Source organism: Uloborus diversus, chromosome 6, assembly GCF_026930045.1.
Source record: "Uloborus diversus isolate 005 chromosome 6, Udiv.v.3.1, whole genome shotgun sequence".
Classification (NCBI taxonomy): Eukaryota; Metazoa; Arthropoda; class Arachnida; order Araneae; family Uloboridae; genus Uloborus; species Uloborus diversus.
The window spans coordinates 58,053,420-58,065,971 of record NC_072736.1 but is presented as its reverse complement, the minus strand read 5'-3'; the positions used below and the strand labels follow the sequence as shown (position 1 = coordinate 58,065,971).

Genomic DNA, 12,552 nt, shown 5'->3' with positions numbered 1-12,552 from the left:
AAAAGCAAATATCTTTAGTACAGCTATAGGTATGGGAGACCTTCGGATCTAGGGCCATTGAGTTCTGGGTTGTAAAAAATACATCCCAATCCACCAGCTAAAAGTTGAGACAATTTTACTTAATTTTTGAAAGAAACACCAATCCTTAAAGTATGTTTTCCTGAAGTTCGGTTTTCTTTGGATTATCTGTAATACTTAACTAGACATTTATAAAAAGACTATTTTTGAAATTGAGGTTCAAATGCGTAATTTCAAACTTTTTGGTTATGTTAGAGGGAGAACTTCTTGCTCTGGCTGTTTTACAAAATTGAAGTCTTAAAACACGATAGTAGACTATCTTTGGTAATGACAGAGGAAATGATGGGATCAGGGACTTTCTTCATGTAATTTTGTAAAAATAAAGATCCAAAAAGACAATTTTAGACGATCTTTGATGATACAAGAGGTTTGGGAGCTCTCCCCAGGAAGTTTTCAAAAAGTCCTAAAAACATAATTGTTTACCTTTTTAATGACATTAGGCGAAGAATTGGATTCCGAGCTCTTTCTAGAAATTTCGGAAAGTTCCAAAGATGCAGTTTTAGAATATCTTTGATGCTAGTCAAAGGAGAGGTTTGACGGCCTGCCCCCCGGACATTTTTCAAAACTGAAATTTTTAAAGGATATTGCAGCCTATCTTCAGTAATGTGTTAGAGAAAGAATGGAGTTTAGGAACTGTCCTCTGGTAAGTTTTTGAAAACAAGTTCCATTAAATAGAATTTCAAATGATCTTCGATGATAATAAAGTGTGGCCTAGAGCTTGAACTCGGAACAAATAAAAAATGTGTTTAAATTGAAGTTCCAAAAACTCAATTTTAGATTCTCTTCGATGATGTTCCCCTCCCTGAAAATTTCTGGATCCGTGCTTGTTCCACCCTGTGTCATACACAGAAAAGCAGAATCCTCCTTTGCAGTGATTCGTACCCAGAATGACCCGGATTCGAATCCTGGTCTGAGAAACAGAGCATTCATGCTAGTAATTGCTATTGTACCTTTTTTTTATATGCCCCAAGCAGTGAATCGATCCTACTTTAAGCTGTTTGTCCCCAAGCAACCCATAACTTTACTACATAATGCTCAAAATCCATTTGTTTATTCAATCACATATTAAGGGGAAAAAAAAAGAACCAACAAATTATGATTTAAAGATATTTTTATGACATTTTAAAATATTTTGTCTCAAAAAGTAGTTTTCAGGATTTTATGATTATTTAATTTCTGTTCCACTCCAGTAGTGAATTTACTGGTTCGGGGGCCCCTCCGTGTATCACAGAATTATGTAAAACATTTATCATGCGCATTCTTAAATCCTCTTCGGGGCCCCTATGGTCATAGGGTCCCCTCACAATTTCTACATTGTAAATCTGCGCTCTGTTCCATTCACTTTTTTTGAAAAAAAATTATAGAACTTTTACTACTAGACAAATATTGGGAAAATTTCAAAAGAGGGTAAACGATGCTTTACCCCCCCCCCTGTCATTCTTCACTATTTTAGTCAAAAAGCCAATGTTTTCAGCCAGCATAGTTGTAACAATTAAATTAATAATCATCAGATAAAATAATTTTTTTACCATAAGCTGATGTTCTCAAAATTTTGATAACGTCAGTCTGAAGGAATTGAAAAATGTAGAAATAAATAATTCATAGACTCTTTTACGAATACCTAATAATAACAATACAAAACACCGACATAAAATCGTCAACTGTAGCATCTCCAATAGCTTATGCAAAAGACGACGAACGAAAGTGGGAAAAATATTCTGGAAAAGAAATCTATTCGCCTGGACGTCTTGTTGCTTTCCTGTCCTGGCTTCATGCCCCAGCTGTTTTTCATTGACCACGTTCCATTCGCTTTCAACATGACCTGGAAAAAAAAATCACTAATTGAAAAATATTTCTTAGGCCGTGTTCAAATAAAGCCACCGATTAACCTAGTATTACAGACGGTAACCATAAGCGTCCTGATAAAGTCACTGGTTAATTGATCATATATAAAATATCTCGGGGGAAAAAAATCCGAAATTGGTGTTTGTTAAAAACCCAAATTTGAGCCAACTTTACCAAACTGAGGAGAACAGGTAAGGGAAGTTCTATCCCAAAAGTTTTGTGAAGTTGAAGCTTTAAAGACGTATTTTAGGCTGTCTTTGGGTAACTTAGGGAGGAGGGGAAGAGTTCGGCATTTCTCTCGCATAACTTTTTTAAATGACGAAGTTCTAAAAATACGATTTCAGACTTTCTATGACGACTTCAGAAGAAAATTCAGGGGACTAGCCCTGGTTTTTCTTTTTTCTAAATTTTAGTCTGAGAAAGTATTTTGGGCTATCTTTACTGAAGGGTAAGGGGGTGAGTATCTTCTTAGAAAAACTCCGAAGCTAAAGTCATTATAACTCAAATTTAGGTCACCTTTTAAGTTAAGGACAAGGGAGGAAATGTTTTCGAAATCGAAGGCTTAAAATTGCAACTTCAACCTATCTTTGATGGCATTATCGGATGATCTCCCAGGAAATTTTTTGAAATGTTTAAGCGCTCTTTAGTCAACTCTGGATAGCTCAAAGTTTTCATTGGGGATCAAACTCTTGAGAAGATTGTGGGAATTTACCACTTCCCATAACTTAAAATTCCAATTACTTGAAGGTTTTGACTGGTCTCTTGGGACTCAAGGGTGGATCCAGGCTCCGGTTAAAGGGGGGTCACCAAACGTGTACCCACAAACAACGGTATCTTGGTGGGGGGGGGGGGGGGGGTACGACATGCTCGTCAAAAAAAAGGGGGTTTCTCCCGTCTAAATCGTAGTTTTACCATATTTCGTTATGTATGAAGAATCTGAAAATGTTGGTATTGAAATCTTGTGCTTGTTTCTTACTTACCAACAAATCGTTGTTGCATTATTAGCATATATAAAACAAAAAATACAGTATGCTTCTAAGAAAACTATGTATATTCTAAATGTTACAATTTTTAAACTTTGTGGAGGCCTGATTTTTCTAATTTGAACTAGGAGCAGCAGCAGTCATTTATGTTGGTCAACGCACTAGATTATACTAAAATGAAAATGAAAAAATTATAAAACGAACAAGAATTTCAAATTGTACAAATACCATACTGAATAGTCAGTAGCAGATTTTAGGGGAAGTCCAGGGGGTTCAGGCCCCTCCCAAAGAAATAAATTAATGCAACTATTTCATTTAATTTTTTGATTGACGTCTCTTTTACATAAATAAAAAACTTTCAGTCATGAAAAAGAACACAAAACACACAAAGCATATTTGATTAAAAGTATTTTGTTTGCTAAGGAAGTACAATAGACTCTCTCTATTCTGAACACTCATTGGACCGAACGAAAGTCTTCAGTTTAAGAGGGTGTTCAGTATAGGGGAGACAGAAGTAATTCATACGTGATTCCCGGGACCATCAAAATGTGTTCAGAATATGTGGGTGTTCAGGTAAAACAGTCAACTGTACTTCAGGAGTCAGAGGCCAGAGCGGCAGAATACATTTAATTCATCGAAGAACCTATAGGAGAGTCAATTCTATCCAAGAAGCTATTTTGGAAACCATAGATTTATTTTTTAGCTTATAAAAAATGTAGAATGAAAAAAATCGCATGGTAGTTTCTTGACTAAGCCATATAATATTAATAGAAACGGCATTTAGTATCAAAATGGTATGTCATCTGTATCAGGGCATTAAGAACAAATCAACAACTACTTTGAAAGAAATAATTTCTACATAAAATAAAATATAATACAATACTACTAATTTAAATATACTACAAAAACTAAATACAATAAAACTAATATGTTATGAAGGTATGATTTTCTTAGTTACATAATATTTTATAGTTAACACATAAATTAATTTATAAAAACTCAAATGAAGTATGGGTATAATTAAAAACCTTAGCCTCGTGTTATAATCATTATGACAATGTTTCTAATTGAAACCGCTTATTTTATAGCATCTCGGTGAAATTATACAGGGTTTTTAGTAGGGGAATGTGGGGCAAATGAAATAGTTAACATGACTGAGCTTTTTCAAAATGAACAAATTGGAAATTTGTTTTGAAAATTACAGTACATAAAGAAAAAACATTGTATTTTATAACAAAACTTGCATGGAAACCTTATTTTTTATTTTTGGCAGTAAAATTGTTTCTTCAAATAAAAAAGTTGAAAATGTTCACTTTTTTTTTCCATGGAGCAAAGAGAAAATTGAAATATTTTTCGAATGAAATATGTTCTATTCCATTGTGAAAAATATTTCTGATTAAATTACTAAGTAAATAAAATGCGGGTGATTTATTAGATGATTGAATGAGTGACTTTGACTAATTGTGAGCAGTGGCGGATCCAGACTATGGATTTGGGAGGGGAACTTTTTTTGCAGTTATGTTTATGTTTTATATAAAACTACTCATTTAAAAAAAACACGATAAAAATTTAGTTTTACAACTCATATCCTCTGCTTGTTCACGCTTTCTATAAAAATTTTTTTATGTATTTCAAATTCTGCTACCACAATTCTCAGATAATAATTTAAAAAAGCGTTTTGTTCATTGTTGTATTTTTAAGGGCTTAAAGAAAATAATATTTGCATTGCAGCAATGGTTCAACGAGAAAATAATTTTACAAGGGGCACTCTTAAAATTTCCTCCATCTGACAGGAGGGTCCGGGGGTTCTCCTCTGGAAAATTTTTGAAATTGTAGTTCTAAGAACTCAAATTTTGATGGTCTCTGATGTTACGGAGAGGAAATTTTCGGCGTGCTTTCTGCGAAAATTTTTAAAAACTGAAGTTTTGAAAACACGGCGATATTTGTAGGCGATAGTTGTTGACGGTAGAGAAAGAGATGGGACTTTTTGGGGCAGCCCCCGATCGATTGTTTGATAAAATAGATCTAAATCGATCACCCGTCTGCCCAATTTTTTTGAAATAGAAGTTCCAAAAATGCAATTACAGACAAACTTTTATGATGTTACGAGCAGTGGGGTTCTGGGGCTCTCCCCAAAAAATAATTTGAAACTGAAGTCCTAGAAAACGAAGTTTTTAAGTGATATTCAATGATGGAGGATTTAAACGCTCTCCCCTTTCATTTTCGAAACTGTAATTTTTTCATTTTCAGATTTCCTACAGCAGCAATAAGGTCCTCGTCCGGAAATTTTTCGTAATTGACGTCTAAAAAACGTGAGTAGACCATATTATTTTGTTAGCATCACGTGTTCGACAATTTTTTTCGAAATTGAAGCTAAAAGAAAACAATCAATCTTAAACGATTCTCGATGTTGTTCCTTGGAAATTTTTGCAATTGAAGCCCTAAATACGAGATTTGAGACGCTCTTTAAAGATTTTGGCGGAGGAAATGGACTTCCGATGCGTAGCATTAAAAGAAGTAGGAGGTGTGTTATGTAACTTTCTGATCAATTTTCCGACACGATTGAAAATTTTTATTTCAAGGTTCTTTTCAAAAGAAATTTAGATTTTTTTCGCGACATTCTTTTTTTCCCCTTATTAATATATCTTCGATTTCCAAGGTACGTTCTACTCTTCCCTTTAAGTGTAAGAAATGTTTTTGAACATGGAAACCCCTCCTATGAAAAACATGGGAGGGGCACGGGCAATGTGCTTCCCCTCCCTGGTTGCGCCACTGAACTGCAGAAGTTTTAAAAATAATGATCAACTCTACACCAAATAAATTATGATAAACTCTACACCAAATATGTACAAAACACAGTTTAAACAGGTTTGTGATCAAAAAGAATTATTTTAAAAGATTACTGGAAAACAAATAGTACTACAAAAAGCAAACAAAACAATAAGGGAGATTAGAAATGGCCCTTTAGCGGATAAAGTGAATTAAGACTAGGAAACTGTATTGTGCCATATCGAAGAGCCTTTAAAATTAAGTACGATGAAAAATATTTAGTCTGACTACGAACTCGAATTTACTTCTTGTATAGCTTACTTCTAGTATAACTTATAAGGGCCATTCCACGGAAAACGGTAATTTTGTCCCGCACGTGACGCTTTATATATTTCATAAAAAATATTAATTTAAAATGATGATGAACAAAATTTTGTTGCTTAGGAAATTACTAGCGCATGTGTGACTTCTTAAGCGAAAACTTTCTTCAAAAATGATTTCTTTTTTTTATGAAATATGGGAACCGTCACGTGCGGGACAAAATAACCATTTTCAATGGAATGGGCACATATTTTTTTTTTTTTTCAATGGTTTAAATAATTATTTCTATGAGATATGTTTCCTTTACGTTAGTACCATAGCTTTCAAAATCTAAAATTTGCTTCGTTATTGCTGTATTGATAGAGCAAAAATATTAACTTATTCATAGGTAAGTTACCAGAGGTTGAGTTTGGATGTCCCGCACGTGACGCATGTAAATAAATTTTATTTTAAATAAAAAAAATTCTTAATAAAAATATAATTGTGTCAGTAGTATCTTTGTATCAAATGTAAAGATTAAAAAAATTGCTTACCCCTGTTTTATTAAAATATTAGGAGATATGACGAAATGTTAATGAAATTTAAGCGTATTTTTGTCCCGCACGTGGAATGGCCCATATAACCATGACAGATGCATTTAGTTTTTGTATTTTTCTATAACTCCTAACCTCCTATCTTAACATTCTTGCAGTACCAGATCTTCAATTTTTCAGAATCGGAGCAAAACCTAAAACCTGATCCCATCTTCCTTTAAATATTAGACCGAGGTCTAACAAAAAACAACAGAAATATAGTAAATTTGCATCCCCTCCAGAAGTTGCTTCCCGGTAAACTAGAGGGAGGGTACCGGTTTGCTGCCGCCTGAATATTCCTGAATTCATATAGGTATGATTAATTCCCTCCAAGCTATGTTAACAAACAGAAAAAATTAATCCTTAAAGTGTCTACATCTGGTGGTTTCAGTGGCGTAGCTAGACCCGACTTTCGGGGGGGGGGGTTACTTCTTTTATATATATAATCGCTTGGAATTTTTTCCTTTTCTTCTTTTTTTTTCTTTCTCTTCTCTCTTCTTTTTCTCTTTTTTTTGAGACTAACTTTTCGGGGGGGGGGTTGTCCCCAAAACCCCCCCTTAGCTACGCCCCTGGGTGGTTTTGCCCTACTCTGTTTTCTAAGCAGTTTTAGGTTTACTTGGGATTTTGAGTTTTGGAGATGGACATTCCCCCAGTTCCCCTCCATGGATCCTCCTTTGCTATTATCGGATCATTTTTCATGGAGCTTTTCCTCAAGTTCTATAAAACAGAATTTTCTTGCTCTCCTTTCTAAAAACGTTCAGCTACACATAAGATTTTGGGGGGAGGGGAACATTCTCCCAGTTCCCCTCCGTGCATCTAACTGCCTCTGGTATTGTCTGATTGCTTCTCCTGGAGCCTTTCTTCAAGTTCAAGTTCTATAAAACAGAATTTTCCTGCTCTCTGTTCTAAAAATGTTTAGGTATTCATGAGAACATGACACAATGTTCACCTCCTTCTAAAATCGGGGAGGGGAACATTCCTCCAGTTCCCCTACGTCGATCCCCTTTTGCTGTTTTCTAATTGTTTTTCCTGGTGCCTTAGTTCACACCTTGAAAAACGGAAAAAATTGCCTATGCTCTGTTTCTTGAACAGTTTTAGGCACATTTGGAATTTTGTGTTCTGTGAACGAGGAGGGGGGGGGGGGGGACATTCACGTGGTTCTTCTCTTTGTAACCGCTTTTTCATTCTCTCCTTGCTTTTCCTGAAACCTTTCTTCAAGTTCAAATTTTAAAAAACGAAAGAATTTTCCTGCATTCTGTTCTGAAACATTTTAGGTACACTTGGGGTTTTGGAGAGGGAACGTTCGCCCAGTTCCCCTCCCGTGGATCCGCGCCTGATTGTGAGAAATATTAAAAACACAAGTAAACTAAATATTAACTAAATAAATACTGCACCGAATATTAGAAGGTCCCAATTCAGCATTCGATATTATCAAAATAATTTTTGAGTTACAACAAAATATTACAATTTGAGTATCATTTTTTAAAAAGTGCTTGTATTATCATACGATTAGATTTTCGAAGGTAATATTTTCTTGACTGGAATAGACTACACATGACACATCTTACTACATAGTTAAAATATTACTAGTTAAAGTAGCGCCAAAAACGAAGTAGATATTTCACCATTTCACTTGCCCTGCTATTTCACTTCGCCCCACATTCCCCTACTAAATTGACTTGAAATGTTAAACATATTTTACCTCCACGTCAAAAGTGTGTTAGTGTGTAATATTTATGCATTAAAAAGTAGTTTAATTAACCTTAAGGGCAGCGGCGTAGCGTAGGTTTCTGCCGCCCGGGGCAGGCACCAAATTTGCCGCCCCTCTTACATTGTCCTGCTATATGCCCTCCTCCCCCCCCATACACACAACAAAAAATCGACATGCTTAATATTTTACAGAACGAAAACAAGATTTTATTATCTAAAACATGTTTTACATTTTAATTTTTACTTCAACAGGAAATACTGTTGATCGAAACACTTCTAATAAATATTTTTCAAAAATTATTGCATTATGATAGATAATATTTTCTCAAGATAAAAACATTTAAAATGTAATCTAAAACTGTATACTGGTAGTATTTCTTAAATCTTTTATTGAAAAGAAGAAGAAGAAAAAACTATGATTATAAAAGTACCTGATCGATACATTTCTTTTATACTTGAAAAGATTTTTTCTTCTTAACCTAAAATTTTAATTTTCTACTTTTCATCAACAGAAATTCTTTAACAACACTATCAATATCGATTGTATCAGTCGTTTCGATAAAATGTTGTATAAAATGTGGTTTTTTAAAATGACTCCTGAATTCAAATATGCAGTCCCAGATCTGCGTATCAGCATACCCCGCAGTGTGTGTGGGGGGGGGGGGGCACGGCCTTAAAGGGCCCGACAGCCCAAGAAACTGAAAAAAAAAAAAAAAAACCTAGCACTAAGACTAACGTTGCAAATATACATTGCAGGCCTCTGGGGAGAGGCCCTGCAGATTTAGTTGCAGGGGGGGGGGGGTCCAAAATTTATAGATCCGGACCTACAAATATGATCACTATTCCTTTCTATTACCCACCCCGTTTTGGAGTTCTGGAGATCAACCTCCTCCCCCTCCCAATTTTGTCCAAGCCAATATTTTAATTTGGAGTGGGAGGGAGCATTATATTAATCGTTAACTTTCTTCTGAGGGACTAGAGAAAAGAAAAGTTTAAAAAGATGAGCATTTGTAGCAAGGAGGGACCCTCAGTGTGGTACTCCCCCCCCCTAAAATATTTGAAAAATCATCTAAACGAACTGTTTTTTCTTTTTTTTTCCACAGTTTGTTTGCGATTGTACTTTTCGATGTTAAATCCAGGTATCGGCTTTACTTCTATGAGCCTCATGTCCAAAAAAAAAAGTTCAGATTGAAAAAAAATACTAAAACTAAATAAATAGGGGTTATAATAATAATAGGGGTTATAATAATAATCCAATGGGGGGGTCATGACCCCCATGACCCCCCCCCCCATTGGATCCGCGCTTGTATGGGACTTCAAGTTATCGAGACTTAAACAGCCGCCGTAGGCGTCAAACTTGGAGTAAAAACAGGAGGGAGGGGAGTGGATATTTTTATTCCACTGACTTCCTTTAAATTCTTAGCACGGGCATCACCATGCGAGTACAGTTAGTATATATATATATATATATATATATATATATATATATATATATATATATATACATACAGGGGCGGACTGGCCAGGTCGGCTAGTCGGGGATTCCCGACTGGGCAAACCGTCGAGTGGGCCGCTTTAAGCAATTTTTTATTGAACTTAATACATTTAATTCACATCTAACATTTTTTAAAGCGTAATAACAGAAGAAAAAATTAAATTTGTTCACTCTATGGGGGAAAAAACTGTTTGGAAGTAGGTTAATTTTTTTCCCATCCTTAGCTGGGGCCAAAGTAAATAACCGAAGTCCATAGGTGCAAATGCTTTCCTCTCTTTGTCAACTTTCTCTCTAGTTTTTACTCTGGGGTCCATGGCTCTCACATTGAGGAAACGGGAGGGGACCAGAGAAATTAGGGACCAACGCGGCCTGAAAAAGGGCCCGGGACGAAAAAAGAGCATTCAAAATCTTATATTAGTACGTCTATTAACAACAATTGGCCTGCACCACTGGACAGGGGCCCCGGCCCTGCTATAAATGTGTGGACCTTGCTTTGGGGTGTTGATACATGAGCAGCGGCATGCACAAGGTTGGGAAGGGGGAGAAGGAACATCTGTTGGCCCGGTTCCGAGCCTGAAGGGGGTCCGAGATTTTTTAAATGAGGGGTGAAATATACAGCAGGGATGTAGTGGTAAACAAAATGGAGGGGGGCCCGTAAAAGTCATTTGTGACGGGCCTCAAACATTTCTGTACACGCTCCTGGCCTGGTATTCACTGGTTGCGGCAGATTCAACTAAATACTGTCAGTTGGCAATCGATTTCATTAGTCTAATGTAAATTATCGCTATACGAGTATTTTCATCTCAGAATCGCATCGGGAAAGCAATTCTGGACTACGATAAACTGAATCTGAAACAGGACAAAATTTCAACTTAGAAGGGTGAGTTCGTGAACATAGGCAGATTTAGGCCTGAGTTCCAGGGAAGGCAAGGGGAGGGAGCAAGATTTTCTTCCTTTCTTTTCTTTTTCTTCTTCTTCTTTTTTTTTTTTTTTTTTTTTTTTGAGCAACATTAGTTGTAATCAGGGCCAGACTTAGACTTAACGGGATCCCAGGGTTGCCAACCTTGGAGAAACAATTTGAGGAGCATCTGTGCTGATTTCGAGGAGAAATTTGAAATTTTTGCGGAGCAGTTCGGAATTTTGTATAAAAATCAATAAAATTAATTAAAACCACTTGTCTGATTTTTTTAGAGCTTTAATAGCTATTTTAAGCACTAGTATGAAAATAATTATTTCTAAATTAATAAAACAGCTTTATACATAATTTCAATCTTTGAGTATAAGCATCTTTAATTTTCCATATTGACATGTTCGTTACGATGAAATAGCAAAATTTAAGCTGGAAAAATGGGGAATGCATAGCAAAAGAACTTCTTTGTGGAGCCGCGGAGTTTCGCCATTTTTGCGCAGCAACTCCGCAAAATGCGGAGCAGTTGGCAACCCTGGGTCCCTATGGTATTTCAGGTATGAGGTCCCTTTGTAGTCTTAAAGTCACGATAGTATTAAGTCTACAAATGAGGACTTTGATGGAGGAACGAGTTAAGTTCAAACTTTTCCTTTTTTTTAAAAATTCAGTTTTGCTTGTGGAGAATTGGTTGTTCCGATTGGTGCAACAACGGGTCACAAATGCAAGATTAGACCTCTGCTTTGTAGTAAATAATGCGGGAAAGATATTAGCCTTTCGATCGGACACTAATGTTATTTATTGGTATTACCAAAAAAAGAGTGAGTCTGGACTTACCTGGTTCTTGGTTTTTGCATCAAGACCCAAGAAGGAAATTATGTATTACAGATTTAAGGTGGTCCGGGACACATTTTGAAAAAAAAAAAAAAAAATGGTATAAACAATTTAGAGTTTTGAAATTTTTTGCACTGATTCACCATCAGTTTGATTCGCAAAATCATAACATAAATATTTTTAAAAAATTATTTAAATTTAGTTATTGGTTTCTAAAAAAATGGGGTTGCTTTAAATTGCTAAAACTCAAAATATTCTTAGTCAATTTTCCAATTTTTTTCAAAAAACTATGCACAAATATCTAAGTTTTAATATTTTTTCGACGATTTAAAAAATATTAATTCAGTAAAAATAAAAAATATTTGAAGAAAAATTTCGAAAAATTCAAGGATATTTTTTTTTAAATCATATTTTTTGAAGTAATGTTTTTTTTTTTCAAATTCGCCGTACAAAAATCAAAGTAAACTGTTTGAAAAAGATATACTCCAAATTTCATTACTTTTTCTTTATCAAATCTTGACTTATAAGAGTTTGAATGCGAAAAATCGGGAAAAATTGCATCATGGAGAGAAACGTGTTTGAAGTTTTAAAGTTAAAACTTCAAACACTAGTTTAAAAGAATGCAACAAAAATAATTATATCTTTCGTTCTAATTAAGATAGAAACAAGATTCAAACGTCCTTTAAAGCAGAAAAAGACGGAGAAGTTTTTTAAAAGATTTTTTTTTAATGCAAAATTTGACACATTTTGTTTTCGGACCCCCTTAAATATCGAAAAATTGCCAAAGTCTTCAAGCCTTAGGCATTCCCTTAAAGTCACTAAAGATAGCTTAGAATTTCACAAATAGACATTTTCATGGGAGAGCTTCGTAACCCTTTTATTTGCACTATAGCCAAAAATTGATTTCAGTTTCAGAAAAAAATTCCCAGAGAGAACTAGTGTTTCCTCCAGACCAAAAAAGGGGCACTGCGTTTTCAGATAAAAGGGTAAAGGAGTTTTGTTGAATAAAAAAAGGTACTTCTTTTACTTTTTGGCATACTA

The 12,552-nt window shown here is 35.0% G+C and overlaps 1 protein-coding gene across 1 annotated transcript in view; it reads right to left on the bottom strand.

The window, feature by feature from the left end:
- Positions 1 to 1,712: 1,712 nt before the first annotated feature.
- The window catches only part of LOC129224770 (glutamate-gated chloride channel alpha-like), a 56,713-nt gene continuing 45,873 nt past the window's right edge, over positions 1,713 to 12,552 (bottom strand). The window contains exon 7 of the mRNA XM_054859318.1: positions 1,713 to 1,900. Coding sequence (XP_054715293.1) covers positions 1,736 to 1,900 — 165 coding nt within the window. The 3' untranslated portion in view covers positions 1,713 to 1,735. The remainder of the gene's footprint in view (positions 1,901 to 12,552) is intronic.